This window comes from Canis lupus, chromosome 9 (assembly GCF_011100685.1).
Source record: "Canis lupus familiaris isolate Mischka breed German Shepherd chromosome 9, alternate assembly UU_Cfam_GSD_1.0, whole genome shotgun sequence".
Taxonomy (NCBI): domain Eukaryota; kingdom Metazoa; phylum Chordata; class Mammalia; order Carnivora; family Canidae; genus Canis; species Canis lupus.
In genome coordinates this window covers 30020200-30038604 of record NC_049230.1, presented here as the reverse complement: position 1 = coordinate 30038604, position 18405 = coordinate 30020200, and the positions used below count along the sequence as shown (strand labels likewise).

The 18405-nt window shown below is 39.1% G+C and overlaps 3 protein-coding genes across 24 annotated transcripts in view; 1 reads left to right on the top strand and 2 right to left on the bottom strand.

The window, feature by feature from the left end:
- The window catches only part of STXBP4 (syntaxin binding protein 4), a 213656-nt gene extending 213089 nt beyond the window's left edge, over positions 1-567 (bottom strand). For all 20 annotated transcript variants that reach the window (XM_038547771.1, XM_038547784.1, XM_038547778.1 and 17 more), the window contains exon 1: positions 434-567. The gene's annotated coding sequence lies outside the window, so the exon portion shown is untranslated. The remainder of the gene's footprint in view (positions 1-433) is intronic.
- COX11 (cytochrome c oxidase copper chaperone COX11) lies at positions 551-6824 on the top strand. Its single transcript, XM_038547789.1, has 4 exons — positions 551-974; positions 4020-4175; positions 5566-5691; positions 6373-6824. Exons 1-4 carry the CDS (start codon positions 609-611, stop codon positions 6553-6555), a joined length of 831 nt encoding a protein of 276 aa, XP_038403717.1. The 5' UTR covers positions 551-608; the 3' UTR covers positions 6556-6824.
- A 507-nt stretch (positions 6825-7331) lies between these two features.
- TOM1L1 (target of myb1 like 1 membrane trafficking protein) overlaps positions 7332-18405 on the bottom strand; it is a 48612-nt gene continuing 37538 nt past the window's right edge. For 2 of the 3 annotated variants that reach the window (XM_038547788.1, XM_038547786.1), the window contains exons 12-16: positions 14715-14763; positions 12590-12695; positions 11994-12075; positions 8709-8771; positions 7332-8035 (exon numbers count right to left, since the gene is read on the bottom strand). In XM_038547788.1, the coding sequence (XP_038403716.1) occupies positions 8717-8771; positions 11994-12075; positions 12590-12695; positions 14715-14763 (292 nt within the window). In that variant the 3' untranslated portion in view covers positions 7332-8035; positions 8709-8716. The remainder of the gene's footprint in view (positions 8036-8708; positions 8772-11993; positions 12076-12589; positions 12696-14714; positions 14764-18405) is intronic. The other variant, XM_038547787.1, reaches the window with a different exon arrangement.

Sequence of the window (18405 nt, the reverse complement as noted above, 5' to 3'; positions counted from 1 at the left end):
AAGTATGTTCCTGTCTTGGTCACTCTCCTCTGGACAAACTCGTTTGACAACGTCTCTCTGCTCCAGGACTGGTCGTTTTCACCGGACAAGTGGTTAGAGGGCATCCGAAGAGAAGCGGAAGCCGATTCCCAGGGGCTGAGGGAACGCACACGTGTGTGAGTGCTGTTGTGCGCTGTGGTGAACACCAGGCAGGCTTCCTGGAAGAGGTGGTCCCTGAGCTCAAGTCCAGGGCAGTAAGCAGCGGGCCGGCGGCTGAGGGCCGCTAGGTCGAAACAAAGGATGGTGGAGTTTAGGAAGTTCAGAGATACGAGCCCAAACGATGAGGCGTTTGCACCCCCGCGGAGCGCATGGCGTTTCCCTCAGAGTAAGCTAGTATAAGGCGCCGGAGGGAAGCAAAGCGGGAGGAAAGTCATGAAGCAAAACGCGAACTTACCCGTAATCCGGCAACCGGGCCTCCGTAGCGCGACCGCAGGCGCCGCCACCTGAGGAGCCCTGTAGCCACGGCAGCCGCAAGCTCACCCCAGATGTCGCGAGACCGCGCAGGCCTCGCGAGATCTGCCGTCTCGTCCCCGACTCCGGGAGCTCTCTCCCCCCCACCCCCGGGCGCTATGGGAGGGCTCTGGCGTCCCCCGTGGAGACCCGTTGCCTTCTGTGGCTGGCGCTGGAGCCACCGTGGCTTCGCGGCCAGGGCCGCGGAGAGGGTAGTGCCCCGTCTCAGGCCGGGAACGAGTGGGGCAGGAGGTGCTGAGACGGCGCTGAGGCGCCTCGGGACCTGGAGGCGCCCGAGCCCGGCCCCGGAGCTGGCGCTGCAGCCCCCGCCGCGGCGGCCGAAGAGCACGAACCCTTTCACTCGCGCGCAGGAGGAGGACTGGCGGCGTCGGAACAAGACGGTGCTCACGTACGTGGCCGCGGCCGCCGTGGGCATGCTGGGAGCGTCCTACGCCGCTGTACCCCTTTATCGGCTGTATTGCCAGGTAGGGGCCGGCGCTGCCTCCCGGAGGGACGGCGGTCGCGCCTCCGCGTCCTGTCGGACGGGACGCCTGACGTTAGCCGCTACCTGAGAGGAAACGGGCTGTAGCGAGTACTTGCCGGCGCTTACCAGGAGTTAGTGGTAACGCTCCAAGTAGAAGCTAAGGCCCTGCGGCGAGCGTGCTTCTACCGACCTCCCTGCTGGGTGAGACCCTCCAGCCGTGCGCCTTGGCCTCTGCCCCTTCACACACGTGTTTGCTCCTGGAACGTACACTGCATCGGTACCTTCGTTCTGTGAAGCGTGTACGGTGTAGGTGCGAGGGGTAACCCTGGAAACGTGGGGGCTATGCTTGCAGATCGGTTTAATCCCCACACAGAAGCACGAGTCCGGCGTTTGGGGCTTCCCTCCACTGTTAAGCCCTGACCGCGACGTGCTTACTACCCAAGGCTCCCCTTTCGAGCAGAAACCCCAATGCGTTTGTTCCTCAGGTGTGGTTCCTGCGGAGGACCAGCGTCCCATCACCTGGGAACTTGAGTGCACCGTGTTGGGTGAAAAACTCCACAGAGCCGCTGAATCAGAAACTCTGGGGGAGGGGCCCAGCATTCCGTGACTTAATAAGTCCCTGAGGGGATTTCGGTTCGGTGCACAATAATATTTGACGACCATAAACAAAGGCAGACATTATGTCGCATTGGTTCTCCTTCATTCTTAAAGTGGAGATTTTGCTGCTTTCTCTAAGCGTTACCGTTCGCTAGTGGAGCTGCTTTAATAAACCCGTTAGGGCTCCCTTAACACCAGAGACTCTGGTTAGGAGTTCTGAGAAGGGGCCAGGAGTTTGTTCAAAAAACCTAAGTGAGAGCTACATTCATTTCATTCACTAAGTATTTCCTAAGTGGTTCTCCCAACTCTTCGTTTTGATGAGAGGAACTCATCTGGAGAACTTTTAAAAATCCCGACATCCAGGTCACATCCCTAAGCAGTTAAATCAGAATGTCTTGGGAGTGGGAGCCAGGCATTAGTAATTTTTTAAAGATTACTCCGGTGATCCCAATGTGTAGTGAAGTTGGCAATCACAGGTTAACTGCTTTTTTCCTGCCGGTATTGTTAATGCCTGGCTTACTGGCTGGCTTCTCTCCTTTTGGTGATTAACTTGCCATTGTTTTCCGTAATAACCAAAAGAGAAGTCAAAAAGACTTTTTTCAGTCTTTTAATATTAGCATTTATGAGGCATGCAGCAGCTTGATTCCGGAGAATGAGTGCAGAATGTGAATTAGTTTGCATCAGAGGGCAGCCTGGACCTAGCATGAATCCCCAAACTAGCAGTTGGTTAAATCAATGAACCAGACTGAATCCAAAATATCAAATATAAATCTCTGCAAACCATAGGAAGAGGGGTTCACTTTTATTCTTCAGGGAGAATTCAGCAAAGTCTGAAGACATTTTTGGTTGTCACGACCTGGGAAGTGATCAGGGAGGATGCTACTGATACCCTACTGGGCAGACTAGGGATGCTGCTAAACATACGACACTGCACAGGACAGACACTCCCCCCTCTCTCCACCAAAGACCCCCAGAAAAACCTAAAGAATTATCCAATCCAAAATGCCCTTAGTGCCAGAGAAACTCTGCTTCACACTGAAGTGAATGACAATATTTTGTACATGTGTGTGCAAATACAGGGCAGGATAAAAAAAATTCTGATTTGTAATCTTAAATCAAGTTGGATATTACATAGGGACATTTCCAAAAGAGCATCCCTTTCACTTTTAGAATCACAGAACTTCAGAGCCAAAAATAAGGAATTACATAATTGATTTAATACAGTGACCTCACATGAGTATGGGAAAATGTAGCCCCCTGCCCCAAAGTAAGATTTATTCAACTTAGTAGCAGAACTAGACTAGAGCCCAGGACATATTTTCATTGCCCCTTTCTGTTAATTTCTCTATCAAATTTGCAAATTCAAAGACTGTCAGAATACATTCAGGAATCTTTAATCAAGTGACTCACATTCTTCAGGAGTTACATCTTAAAACTTAAGCATTATAGCTCTCTCGGGCAGAAGAATTTATTTACTAAACAAGGATAAGTAAAGGCTTGCCATCTAATGCAGTTTGTAGGTTTATAAAGTAATTCAGTAATGTTGCATGGCAGTTGAGTGCAGTTAATTGACTTGCGTAATAAATAGAAGATAGTGATACTACATATTGCTGGGAGTCTTCCCCTAGCCTCAAATTTGGTATTTTTCTCCTAGTATAGTAACAGATTAATTATCCGGAGACCAGAGTTCTGGCAACCTCAAGCATCAGAAGAATGATGACCCTGGAAGTAAGGATTTTTTTTCTAAACATCTCTGATCATGAGATAATTAATGCCAGTGAAGATAGGCAAGAAATATCAGATACAGATTACCCTGATGTCTTGTGATTAGTTGACTCAGTTGCCAAAGGGATCAGTTTTTCCCATTAACTGATAATGTATAAAAGCTGAACTAAAGAACAGAAAAAAAAATTACAAAATCATTTACCAACATGGAAAAACACTTAATGATGCTTGAGAAAAGCAGAATACAGAAGTGAAACTACAAACTAATGTATGTTATAAAAGTTATGATGTGGAAAAGGATCAGACAGGACCGTAGATAATGGAATTAATTAGTTTCATTGAAATGATAGAGTTGTGGGTAATTTTTACCTCTATTAATGACTAATAGTTTATATGAAACACAGTAAGTAGAAATATGTTTAATGGAAAGTTAAGCTAAAGTTCTGAGCTATATATTATCACTGGGGAGTCTCTTTCTCCCAAGTGACTCATTTGGTAATCCAAGTGATTACTGAAGAAATAGAAGTCATTCTAACAGACATAGGCCCTTGACACTACAAAGGTGGTCAAACCATTGACACATTCATAGGAGATGGTCAGTGTCAGTATAAAAACTTGATTTCTACTAGATTACTGTTTTTAAGATTTGTTTTTATCGAATAAATCATCACCTGAAAGTATTGACATATTATCCTGTAATATTCTTAATATCTTTAATACCTAGACTACTGGTCTTGGAGGGTCAGCAGTAGCAGGTCATGCATCAGACCAGATTGAAAACATGGTGCCTGTTAAGGATCGAATTATTAAAGTCACCTTTAATGCAGATGTGCATGCAAGTCTCCAGTGGAATTTTAGACCTCAGCAAACAGAAATATATGTAAGTGATAAAGTAGTTATTAAAAGATTATTTTTTGCATTTTAAAAATTCCGTCTCTTAAACTGTTTCATAATTTAGGAAATACTCATGTAAACTTACTCTCAAAATACTGAGACTCTATTGCTATGTCTTTTATTACTCACAGACTATTTTTGACTGTGATACCTAATGTAGCAATATACTTTAAGTTATATGATATTGTAGTAAAAGTCAGTTTGAAACAATGGAAAATGTCATCTGTTCTTATTAGAGTCATTTTAAGAGTTCACTCTCTGTTGGTATGTAGTTGACTTTCAGGTATAGATAAGGGGGAAAAGTTGAAAATCATTGGCTATAATGAATAGTTGTTTACTGATTTATATCACAAGTATCCCTTTCTCAAAAAAAAAAAAATAATAATAATAATTGAGAAGCTTTGAAGTGGGCAGCCCGCGTGGCTCAGCAGTTTAGTGCCACCTTCAGCCCAGGGCCTGATCTTGGAGACCCGGGATCGAGTCCCATGTAGGGCTCCCTGCATGGAGTCTACTTCTCCCTCTGCCTGTGTTTCTGCCTCTCTCTTATGAATAAATAAAATCTTTAAAAAAAAAAAAAAAAAAAAAAAGCTTTGAAATAATCATATTAAATAGTCATGTTCTACTTCAGAAAAGGTATACCTTAAAAATTTACTAAAATCTTAATTGGAATCTTAGAGGATTTAATTGAAATTATGAGCTGGGGAATAGCCAGAAAAGCTTCATTGTGACCCTTGTTGGAACACCCTTATAAATATTGGTGTCCACCCAGGTTAGTAAACATAAGTGAATCTCTTCAATGATTGAGGGTTTTATAGGTTAATAATTTTGAATATTCTAATCATACAGTAGTATACAAGATATAAGTGACTAAATTGGTACAAATGACTGGATCCTTTGGAAATCTATATTTTTAAAGCCTTGCAAGTTTTAAAAATCTGTTCTTTCAAAAGTTCTATTCAGTTTTATTCTAAGTTTATTCTAGTTGGTAACCTCTTAGAATCTTTATGTCAATCATATGATATTGAAGTATAAGTGTTAAGTGAGGCTTGGGCTATGATAGGCTTGGCTGTCCTTGGACATTTTAAATAATTTAATGCATATTATATTGCTTGAATACTTCAGATATACAAGAGGACAATCCACAATTATGAATAGAGCACTGGTTCCACTGACATTTGCAAGTAAAATTGCAGATGGAAATGTCTGCAGATATTCATGGGTAATATTCACAATTTATTTTGCTGACCCTCAACATTAGTTTAGGTAAAGTATTGTGGTGTAATAGGAAAAATGACTTATTTAGTAGGGAAAATAATATGACTAATTTAGGAGCTGTAAGATTTAAAGTATTGATAATGTATATTTCCTTAAAACAGGTAGTACCAGGAGAGACTGCACTGGCGTTTTATAAAGCTAAGAATCCTACAGACAAACCAGTAATTGGAATTTCTACATACAATGTTGTACCATTTGAAGCTGGACAGTATTTCAATAAAATACAGGTACAGCTCTATATGCAAACTTTAGTACTAAACTTACTACAGGGTTTAGTAGAAACTAGTTTCTGAAAATTCATTTCTCCTAAACAAACTTTTTTCCCATTGTTTGTAACAGCTATGCAGAAGTTGAGATGAGGGTGTCTGCTCTTAAGATCAGAAGAAGAGCAGGACACCAAGGTGGCTCAATCAGTTAAGCACTGGACTCTTGATTTTGGCTCAGGATCATGGGATCCAGCCTGGGAGCTGGCTCTGTGGTCAGAGAGTCCACTTGAGATTGTCTCTCCCACTGCCTCTGCACCTCCCCCCTCCTCCAAATTTGTTGAGTCTCTGGTTTTTAAAAAAAAAAAATTTAAAGATTTTATTTATGAGTGAGCAAGCATGAGTGGGAAGGAGAGGGGCAAAAGGAGGGGGAGAAGCAGACTTCCCACTAAGCAGCGAGTTTCACTTGGGGCTCTGGAATCATGACCTAAGCCAAAAGCAGGTGCTTAACCAACTGAGCCACTCAGGCACTCCTTGAGTCTGTTTTAAAGCAAAAATCAAAGATACTGTCATTCTGTCACAGAACTTAGATTATATTTAGTTATATTTTTTTATAGTATTGTATGCTTACTAGAGCCAAGAAATGAACCATTGTTAACACCCATTCTTATAGAAACTAAACAAATACTTTTCTATAACTTCTAGTGCTTCTGTTTTGAGGAACAAAGGCTTAATCCACAAGAGGAAGTAGATATGCCAGTGTTTTTCTACATTGATCCTGAATTTGCTGAAGATCCAAGAATGGTGAATGTTGATCTCATCACTCTTTCTTATACGTTTTTTGAAGCAAAGGAGGGGCAGCAGTTGCCGGTTCCAGGCTATCATTGAAGTCTGCACCTAAGTCCTGATTCAGATTTGTGATTTTTGAAAAATCATGAATCTATAGATGTCTTCTCAGGGGAGAAATACTCTACAGTAATGTGAAGCTATTTTAAATATTATATAATGCTGTTTTATCAGCTAATTTACCCTACATAAAATTGAACGGTTTCTATCATAAGGAATCCACATGCCTATTTAGAATATATGACTGTTCAAAACCATAGAATATAATAAAAGTAATATTGATAATAAAATTTAGATAATATTAAAGGAAACTGCTCTGTTTCTTTAATCCGTAGGCAGAGACTTGATGGTTCAGTTTAATTCTACTTGCTCCTCTTACAGATTATTAGCCCTTCATACTTGTAGCAGTGAATATTTTGATTATGCCCATGGTTATCTGTTTTAGGCTCTAGGTCATAAACTTCTGCCTACTTTTATTATTTTTAAAAGTTACTATTTTCTTTTATTGTGAGTAGTCCCTACTTTAAAAGCTCAAAATAGAAGAGGAATTGCTGAGCCCTAACAGCTTGCCCAGAGATTACATTCTGATTGCAGATTTGACTATTTTTCCTTTAGTAACTAGGGCTACTTTATATTCTGAAATTTTGGCATCATGAAAATGAAATAAAATGGAGAAATATGTTTCTTAGGATTCTAGCATTTCCTATGATAGTTCAAGTCCCTGAATGTTAAAATGTAAGTGTGGGATTGTGAAGATTTACTGACATCAGAAGTTCTATGAACAAACTCTGTAAAAAAAAAAAAAAAAAAAAAAAAAAAAAGGTATTAACCTGTTTTAATAGTAATTTGTCATTGTAATTTTTGACATAAATGAATGCACAATTTATTCTGAATGTTTTCCAGTAGTGTTTGTTCCAAATAGGAATATTACAGTAAAGGGGGAAGAAAAAAAGATCATTTAGTATTACAAAGATTCATGTTTAAAGGCAACTTTATAGAGTCCAGTGACCTCTTTAAGGTACCTGAAATATAAACTACAATCATGAAGGCAAATTCTAAATGAGTAATATTTATAAAAAAGTACAAATTGACTTTTACATTCAACTTAGTTAAATGAAGGCACTCAGTCTTCGGAATTATTTTGTAATAAAATAATCTTCATCTACTACTCTTATCACAGCTGTGTGAGGATTTCTTTTCTAAAGGTAGGAAGCCCTGTGAAACATAAGATGCTGTCATTAAGCTAGTTGGCCTCAGTAAATGAATTTTTCTTCTGCTTAAGTTTTAAGTGAATATGAGACAGCTAAGTTCTTTCGAGATAAAGTTTAAGCTGTGGTCTGGAAGCATAAAATGTTCCTCTGGAACAGGTACTCTTCTGTGAAACTTCATTACTGCGGAGGAGAAATGTTCCACCAAGGTTCTGATGTGTTGGTAGGTCTTGTCTTCTGGGTCTGAAAACTGCACAGGGTCTACCTTTAGAAAGTTGGCACTTGTAGTTAGTGAGCTGGTCATCCACTTTCATCTAAAATAAAAAAAATATAGACAACCTGTATCCTTTCCTTTTTTTTCCCCATTCATGGATAATAACAATAGAGTCACAATCTAATGCAGAAAGGTGGGAATGTACTACCTTCCATGGGTGGAGGTGAGGAGAATAAGATTAATGGATTACTGCTGGCCATGCATTTATTAGTAAATAAAATGGGATCGACTTCCACATCAGGCTCCCCTCAAGGAGCCTGCTTCTCCCTCTACCTCTGCATCTTTCTCTTGAATAAATAAATAAAATCTTAAAAAAAAAGTAAGTAAAATGGGATGACTAATTCAGCAAATAGGAAGAATCCAGGTACATCTGGATGAGCAATGAGTGGGCTCTACCAGTTACGAGGTATTAACTTTACATAAAAGATAAATGTCTATTTCAGTGCTAAGACATTTCTAATGATCATTATTTTTGTTCATATTAATATTTCTGTACTATAAACCAACCTACACATTCCAAAGATTATTTTTAGCTAATAAGCTCACAGAGATTACATTTCATTACAATTTGAGTAAAATCTTAGTACACAAGTTTCTCCCAAAGGCTCAGACTCAAATGGCCTTTATAAAATGTAAATCCTAAGTACAGAAAGTGACAATTACACTGAAATTCTATAGGATGGGAAATGTAAGTTATAGAAGTTGAAGTCTACCTCAACAGTCACTGATTTTGAGCTCCTTTCTGGTGTTGAACATCAATTTCTTCATAAACCGCTCTGAAACAAATCATGGCAAGATATATATATATATATATCAGTTTTAAAGTATACTATTTAGCTTTTAACTGCTAATACCTTAACAAAGAATCTGGTGCCATTTTGGGTATTCAGGCTATATCAGTGAATAAAAACAGATCTCTGTCCTTGAAGCTTACAGTATAGTTTTCTTAGAGCCTAATGTTGTAATTCCCATGCATCTTTCTTATAAATATGTATCTCATAGAACCAATTCATTCTACTGTGACTTCATGAAAAATGTGGCTCAAATTTGGATAGTTTGCTTTCTACTTTACAAAAAACAGAAATTGTTCAGTTTTTCTAGGTTTCAAAACATTTAAAAATATTAACACTGTACCTTATTTGACCTAGGTTATTACAGTCTAAACTTCTGAGCCTCCTTTGGCTAATAACTGTCATCTTTGTACCTCATTTATAGTAATTTTTTTATGGCATCATTCAGGTCTTCATATATGTTTTACATAGGCCTGTAGCTAAGAAAACTTCTATATGTACAAATGCATCATTCATACAGTATAGCAAAAACATGGCTAGAGGAAAAAAAAATCTAGAAGAAAATCATAGCGCTATGAAGCCATGGTCCCCAATGTAATAAGGCCCCAGGATGGTCCAGAAATTTTAATGTGTTTCCACAAAACTATTTCAACTTCCTTCACTTCTCAAATCTCTGGTCCTCCTCCTCTCACCACTCTTGGTCAGAAACCTCACTTCTAAATAAGTTAAATGCTTTAATTTATTAAATGGAAACTTCATCTCCCTATCACGAAATCTTCAAATCTGCCTTCATCTGTACCCCATCTGCTTCTGTGATCCTATCTATCCCTGGCTTTTCACACGTTACCCACTTAGTCCTCTTCCTTTTTGAACCTCTGGCCTCCCTGTCTATTAGATCCTACCCATCAGCATTCACAAATGCTCCACGGCATCTTCTCTTTTCTAAAACAAGGCAGTCCTTAATCCCCTGTCTACTTGGAGTGAAACTCAGTAACCTCTAGCTACCAAGCTACCTCGCACCATCCCTTCATGTAGAAGTTTCTACAATCATCATCCCTACTTCCTCTCCCCTTTAACACACTAAAATCTGGCTTCTGTCTCCATCAATCTAGCAAAACAGCTTTTACACCAAGGATTTCCTGTTTCTTAATTCATTAACTAGATTGCAGTCAGTTGTCCTGTCTTCTCAGCCATGGTTCATCATAGTTGTGCACTCCCCTCTAGTTTCCAAGCTGCAATTTCACATCTAAAAGGGTTCCCTGTTCTATTTGCTCTTGGCTTTGACTTCTCCATTTCCTTGAATGTGCCCAAACTCTCTCTACTTAGCATCTTTGTACCTATTGTTATCTATAGCATGGATTCCGACTTGTCACCTCACTAATAATTGCACGTCTCAGCCTTAATGTCACTTCCTTAAGCTTTCTCTAGCCCTCATTTAAATTAGCTTCATGGCACCATGTTCTTTCATACCATTAACATAAACTGTAAATACATATTTGCCTGATTTCCTTTTTTTAAAAGTAGGCTTGGAGCTCAACATGGAGCTTGAACTAATGACCCTGACATTAAGACCTGAATGGAGATCAAGAGTCAGACACTTAACTGACTGAGCCACCCAGGTGCCCCACGATTTCTTTTCCACACTAGATTTAACCTCCATGAGGATGGGGAGAATGTCTCTTGCTCAACATTATAAATTAGGCACCAGTCACTGTCCCTGGCACACAGTTTTCAAGTATTTGCCAAATGAATCGTGTATATAGATGTATACAACTTCATAAATACCGTACTTGTCCTGCTAGAACAGAAATTCTTAACCTAGGGTTCATGGACAACTAGTGATGTGAAAATTCCAGAGCTTTTTCTATAAAATGTGGTTTTCCTTAGGGAGAAGTTCCCCGTATTTCAGATGACTTTCAGAGAAGGAAAACAATGTAAGAAAAGTAAGAAAATTCTCTACAATGGTAGAGAATTCCAAAGATCTACCTCTAGCTTCTCTACTCTCTCTCTCACATTTAGTATCTGTTGCACTGTCGTATCTACTTACAACAATTTCCTATTTAACTGGAATATAATAAAATCTGCCTCTTTGGATGCTATTTGATTTCTAATTCCTTAGCCCACTAATACATTCAGTGATTCTTTATCAAGCAGGATGACCTACAGAAATTCTGCAATCTTACATTAGAAAAAATTTAATGAACTCCTAAGTCTGTTAAAATTTATAAATTATTCCAAAATGGGTCACTATATTTAAAACCAGGGGTTAAAACCTCAAATGCTTAACACATGCCAGGCAGATCAAATAAATGGAGCTAGAGGGCCAGTTGGGGCTTGGTGAGCTGCAGAGCATACCTTGTCTTAATGAGGCAGCTACTACTCAGTCCTAAACAATTGCTAGCATATAAAAATGCAGGCCTGGCATTGCCACAGTATCAAAAGAATCCAGAAGTTTAGAATTTTTTTTAAATAATACCCCAGTTTTTAATTTTTGGCAATTAATTTTTAAATGCACAGTTTAAACCCCACATAGGTCAAACAAAACACAGCTGTAAGCAAGAGACTGCCTAAAGGCTGCCAGTTTCTAAACAATGGTTTTTATAAACTTGTTTTAATCCTTTTTAACAATTTTGAGGGTAATCGTCAAACTATATTAAAGCTAAAAGCTAATGAGCCTATTGTTGCATAAATATTTATATACACTGACCAATATGAAATCATAAAATAGTGCTCTAAAGATTTCAAGTTAAAAAGGACACGTTTACACTAATGCTTTATTACTCTTTTTTAAGCATGTTGTTGACATGTAGTGACTAATTTTTTTTGTGATTAGTAGTTCAAGAACAGAATAATTCCTCAATGTGGTATTACTTTTATCAGCAGTCTGAATAGAGTGTCCTTCTCAAGCTGGAGAGAACCTGACTTTCTTTCTCCCAAGGCATCTACAAGGAACCCGTTAATGTACATGATGGTTCCGGTTATTTCTTAATGTGCAGCCCCAGCATTTTTATTTTTTAGTCATAAGGCTGAGCACGATAAGACCATTAAGAGCAACGGCCTCCATAAAGCCTCATAAGTCATTTTTAATAAGGTCATCAATTTCTGCCTAGACCTAAACAAAATGAAATGCATAACCAAGCCCTGTTAGCTCTGGTACCAAAGGGAACCAAGACGAAAAATAAATTAATCATTTTGTAAATGACTTACTCTGTAGTGACAGCAGGAGCTAAGGGATCAAACTCCATTACCTCGTAGTAATTGGGTGGCTGGAGATCATTCTTTGTCATTGCTTTAGGCCAAACAAAACAAAAAAAAAACAACAAAAAACAAAAAACAACATACCACACCAACCAGTGAATACACATTGTGTTTTTCAAGAACACATGCACAATTAATATTCTCTTTATGATTTAGACTTCAAACATAAGATGCTAAGAAACTTTGACAACCAGAAATAAATACAATGGATAATCTTTTTTTTTTTTTTTTTTTTTTTTACAATAGATATTCTAATACTACTCCCACATGCAACAAATCTATATAGAACAAAAGAACTTCCAAACTTCAGCTAAAGGTTCATTTACCTCACCATTCCAAATACAACATTCAGCACAACACAAGCATTTTTATTATTCAATGTTGGTCATAATGGTATCTGCCATGAATTTACAGAGCTTAAAACGGCACATGAAGTCCTCATTTTTCCTTTCTGTATACCTATTTTTAATCAGCAGTAAATCTCTGTCAGACTCCTATATTCCCACAAGTTTCCTTATTCAATGCAAATAACAGATCTCAAGTACCTGGATGATTGCTGGGTAAGGAAGGCAGTCTCTGGCTTGATGGTGTTGCCGAAATGTTCTGCAGACTAACTGGTTGTAGCAATACTGAATTTGAATATTCTGAAAGCTGAAGAAAGCATAGCATAATGTTCAAATAAAAATTCTACATTAAGCTTTTCTTTTGTTAATATTTAGATTCCCAGGCTTCTTGAATAGTAACACTATTCAAGAACCATATACTCCCAACTGGACAAGAATTAGAAATTATGAACTATTACTTTTTTTAGGTAATAACCATTTTCTCTCTGGTTCCATGCCCACTGCACCTCATTTCCCATATAAGGTGGGAAATTAACATGTTGCTTTAGAAAAGAAAAAAGCAGACATGTATGGCTCAGTCTAGATTCTGTTGTTTCACATGGACTAAAAAATCTCAGCCTCAAACAGGAAAATCTTAACCCTACAGAAAGGCATAAGAGGACAGTATCAAATCAGGACTGATAAAGATTAAAATCAGAAATCTCTCTTCTTATAAACTTCCTCATTCATTTCACAACTATGTTTGGGGACCTACTAGATGCCAGGCACAGTAAACAAAACAGGCTGAATCCTTGTTCCCTTGGAGCAATCAACAAATGTAAATAGATGTCAGATAACAAGTACTCAAAATGAAACAAAATAAAGCAACAGGGTAAGAGAAGAAAGGCCAGGTAGATGGGGTGGGCTACTGCTCTGATAATAGTGGTCAGGGAATGCCTGACTGTTGGGAACATTTGAGCAGAGCCCTGGCCAAAGTGGGTGCTATGAGTACCTGAGGGACACAAGGTCATCACTGAAGCAAAGGCGACCAGTGTGTGGTTGGAGCAGAGTGAATCAAGGAAGAGAGGTTAAGGTTGGAGAGATAATGGCAGTGGTGAGATCAGCATTTCAGGTTTTTACAGAGTAAAACATAAGAAGAAAATCAGGTGGATTTGAACAGTTAAGTAATGTAGGACTTTACTTTTTTTCTCCCCAAGATTGCTGTGGTTTGGGAACAGATTATATGATGGGGATGAGGGTGGAAATGGAGGTGAAGGCGGAAGCAGGGTAACCCTTAGGAGGCCACTGCAATATCCATCTGATGGCTTGGACTGGCATGCAGAAGTGGAGGCAGTGAGAAGTGGCTAGATGATAGGTATACTGTGAAGGGCAAAGGTGAAAAGGTAGAGGTCAAGCACTGTTTTGCAAGGTTTTGACTTAACTGAAATAATAGAGGGATCCTTTACTGAAGTGGGGAAGACGGCAGGAAGAGCAAGTGGAGAGCCAGGACTGGGAAGAAAGCAGAAAGAGATTACGCTGAGGGTGGATTTGTGAGTTCTGAGTTTAGGGGAGGGGTATGGGCTGGAGATGCCAATTTTAAATTGTCAGAATCTGAATAGCATTTTAAGATATGAGACCAAAAGACTGGAAGAATGAATGCAGAAAGAGAAGTTGGAAGCCTTGGGACACCTGGGTGGCTCAGTGGTTGAGTGTCTGCCTTTGGCTCAGGGCGTGATCCCAGGTTCTGGGTTTCGAGTCAGGCTCCATGCGAGTAGCCTGCTTCTCCCTCTGCCTATGTCTCTGCCTCTCTCTCTCTCTGTGTCTCTCATGAATAAATAAATACAATCTTAAAAAAAAAAAAAGTTGGAAGCTTAAACTGTGGGGTCTGCAATACTAAAAGGCAAGCAGAGGAGTGGAGGCCACCAAAGGAGATGGAGAAGTGGAATTCAGACAAGAGAAGAAAAGTGAGTGGTGTCTGAAAGCCACATGTACGCAAAAGGAGGAAGTGAGTGACTCTATCACCTGCTGCTGATAGGTAAGATGAGGACTGAAAACTGCAGAACTAGATCTGGTAATAATGAGGTCACTGGAGACCTCAGAGGGGTGGGAATGAGAGCCTCCTGAAGTCCACTAAAGGAATTTTGATCCTTTAACAAAAGTTAAGATTCAATTTGTCTATTTTGAAAGACTAAAAGGAAGATAAAGAGAGATCCTAACAAGGACTGAATCACACGTTACAGAACATATAACAAAACAATGAACAGGAGATTTAACAACCAGGAATTTCCTCTCAGCTATGATAATCCACTGACTAGGCGTGCTGCCCAGGAAGGGCTGCTCTACTTACATTTTCATGTGGAGGACTTGTGATGTTTTGGCTGGTCCTTTGGGCAAACCTAGGAAAGTAGGATAAGACAGCATGATTACCCTACAGTGAGAATACAAATGCAAAAAGATGACTTCCTACACACAAAACCTAAAGCGTACCTTCAGGCTGCAATGATAAATTAATTTTATATAACAATAGCCTTCTGGTGTCCATGCCCACCAGCTTTTGGTGCCCAAATACCAAAGAGAATAAAGACAAAGCACTATCCCCGGCACTGGTAGCCCTGAGATCCTGAAGTATACATAATAAACCAGTGAGAACAAGCCTTCGGTTCTTCCATCAGAGTGGCTACCACACCATCATATCCTGAAGGAGGAGAAGCAATCCAGAATAGAGGTTAGGAAGGGTCCTGGTTCTTCAGGAGATAGAACACACACCCTTTGCCCTATCTCTCCCACTGAAGGCAATTATAAAACCTGGATAGGATGCATGAGACAAATATTTGAGGGCTAAAGAATGAATAGTTACTGGATGACTGGGAAATAAGACTGTAATGTGAGTATCACCAAATCATTGGTGAACTTACCTTTTCTCCCCCCTCCCTCTTGTATTCCCAAACCTGAATGCAATGCAGCCTAAAACCCAAGAGTAGGCAGTGAGGACGATTCCAGGAGAAGCCCTTTTGTTCTCCTCACTCAAGAAGCAGGAAAGAGAAGTCCTAATGCTCAGAGGTAGAGTGGAAATACCTTATCCCCCCCCCCTTTTTTTTTTTTTAGTTTCTCTTCTCTCAACCTCTAAACCTGAGGCAATCCCAAAGTGGCTGCAATGAGAGTAGAAGCAACAGGAACCTGTAGAGGTTTGTTCATCTGAGGGGACCCTTCCTCTCCAACAAGGTAACTGTGATTACTAAGGACAGGGCAAACTCTTATTGTTTTTGTTTTGTCCTTTCTGTCCTGCCATTTGGTCCCAGACACAAGCACAGTCAAGGAAATGCATGGCATATAGTAGGGTAACTGAATCTCTAGCTGTCTGACTCAAAAAGGTAAATCCTAGAAAAGGAAAGCACCAGAGAAATCACAAAGCAGGAGAAATTTGGAAAAAATCAAAGTTGTTTATAAAATACTGGGCTTACTTCTTGACCTGTGCCTCTGTGGATTTGATCCTAGTGGGGATGCAGAAGATGTTGAAAACTGAACACATAGTCATCCAGATCTCAGGGTGGCATACACAAGACAGATCTGAATAGCACCACAGAGGCTTTGAAAATATAACTATGCTGGAACCAGTGACCTCTATATTACCAAATCTAGCACAGAATGCGGCAGGTTGAAGATGTGGCATGAACATAAGGAGGCTGTTTGCCTTCCAAAGTCAAAATGGTACCATCCTCAACAGGATTTGAATAAAAGCAAGTGTACCATGACATTAAAAATGCTCAAGATACAATCCAAAATTATGAGGCAGGTGAAGAACTGGGAAAATTTCAACAGGCAAAAAAGAAAAGGCAATCAAGAAGATGCAGATGTTAAAATTATCTCAGATTTTAAAGCAGCTATTACACAAGTGCTTCAACAAACTGTGAACACTCATGAAAAAATGGAAAAATAGTTGCTTCAAAGAAAAATAAGATACAAAGAACAGTAATTTTAGAATACAAAAATACAATAACTGAAATTTTAAAAAATTTACAGAATGAGCTCCATAGCAAAATGGGGATGAAAGAGGAAATAGGCAGCAAACTTGAATTTTAAGTCAATAGAAATGAACCCATCTAAAAAGAAAAAGAGTGCTAAAGTAATGGAAGGAACTCTACGGATTTACAAGACAATGATACCAGGTCTAACATTTGTGTCATCAAAAGTCTCAGAGGGACAGTATAACATGTAGTTTCTAAGAAATATTTGAAAAACTATAAGGCTGAAAACCACAAATTTGGTGAAAGACATAAACCCACAGATTCAGGAAATGCAGTGCAGTGGGTTGAATGGTGCCCTCACCCACAAAAAGTAGTCCTTGTCCTAATTCCTGGAACATGTGCATGTGACTTTATTTGGAAAAAGTGTCTTTTCAGATGTAATTAAGTTAAGGATCCTAATATGATGATATCATCCTATTTTACTTGAATGGGCTTTAAATCCAATGACAAGTGATCTTAAAGAGAAAACCAGAGGGAGATTTGAAACACACAGAAGAGAGAAAACATGAAGTAGAGGCAGAAAGTCAGGTGTTGTGGGCCAAACCAAGGAAGCCAAAAAATGCCTAGTCATCAGAATCTGGAAGAGACAAAGAATGGCTTCTCCTGTAAAGCCCTGCAGGGAGTGTGGCTCTGCTGAATTTCAGATTTCTAGCCTCCAGGACTATGAGAAAATCAATTCCTGTGGTTTTAAACCACTCAGTTTATTGTGCGTTTTTTGATGGCAACCACAGGAAACAAATTCAGCAAATCCCAAACAGAATAAACCAAAAGAAATCCATGCCCAGACATGTCATAATCAAACTGTTCAAAATCAGGAAAAAAGAAATTCATGAAAGCATAGCATAGAGAAAACAACATGTTATCTATAGGAGAACAGTGGCACAAACGGATATAGACTTCCCTTTCTTAGGCCAGAAAGGGGGGGGGGGGGGAAGCAACGTTTAAAAACAAAGAAAAAAATCATCAACCCAAAATTCTACAGCCATTGCAAACATCCCTCAGGAACAAAGATGAAATAAAGACATTCTCACATGAAGTAAAAGGAGATTTTTTTCAGTGCCAATAAACCTGATCTAAAAAAATTTCTGAGGAAATTCTTCAGAGAGAAGGGAAATCCTACAAAAAAGCAAAAGAAGATCAACAGAAATCGCAAATACTGGGTAAATCCTCTTCTTGAGTTCTTTAAAATACATTTGAGGGTTGCACACAGAGATTATAACATCGTCTTGTTTTTTTTTCCTAATGTAGACACATAGAAATAACTACAATATAAAGGGAGAATCTCTAAATTTTCTACATTTTACTTTAAATGGTACAATAGTGGTTGTAAGTAGACTGAATTATGTACATTGCAATCCTTAGAGCAACCAGTCCTTTCCCCCCTCATAATATAAACTACATGGTTACAGTCACCCTTGCGGTAGATAAGATGGACCACTGAAAACATTCAAACAATCCAAGACTGAAGTAAGGAGGAAACTGAAAAAAAAGAAAACCAACAAAGAGAACAAATAAATTATATAAATGATAACCTAAATCCAAACATAATGACATTAAATGGTCTAATTATACCAATTAAAGGCAGAAATTATGAGGAGACATAAAAATGCATGACCCAACTATATGCTATCTATAAAGACACTTTGAATATTTTTATATAGTTAAAAGTAAAAAGATGGAAAACAATATACCATGTAAACACTAATCAAAAGAAAGCTAGAACAGCTATATTCATATCAAAGTAGATCTCAGGGCAAAAAAAATCTCAGGGGATGAACAGGGAACTATACCTAATGCTTTTAAGGGTCAATTCACCAAGACAAAATAACACTGAGTGCACATGCGCTTAAATTTTATATAACTTTTTCTAGAAATAGGACACACTGTATAATTCTATTTAGATGCCATTCTTGAAAAGACAAACTGCAGTACCAGAGAATGGATTAGTGGTTGCTGGGTGTGTGTGTTTGGGGGGTGAGTGTGAGAGGGTATGACTATAAAGGAATACTACAA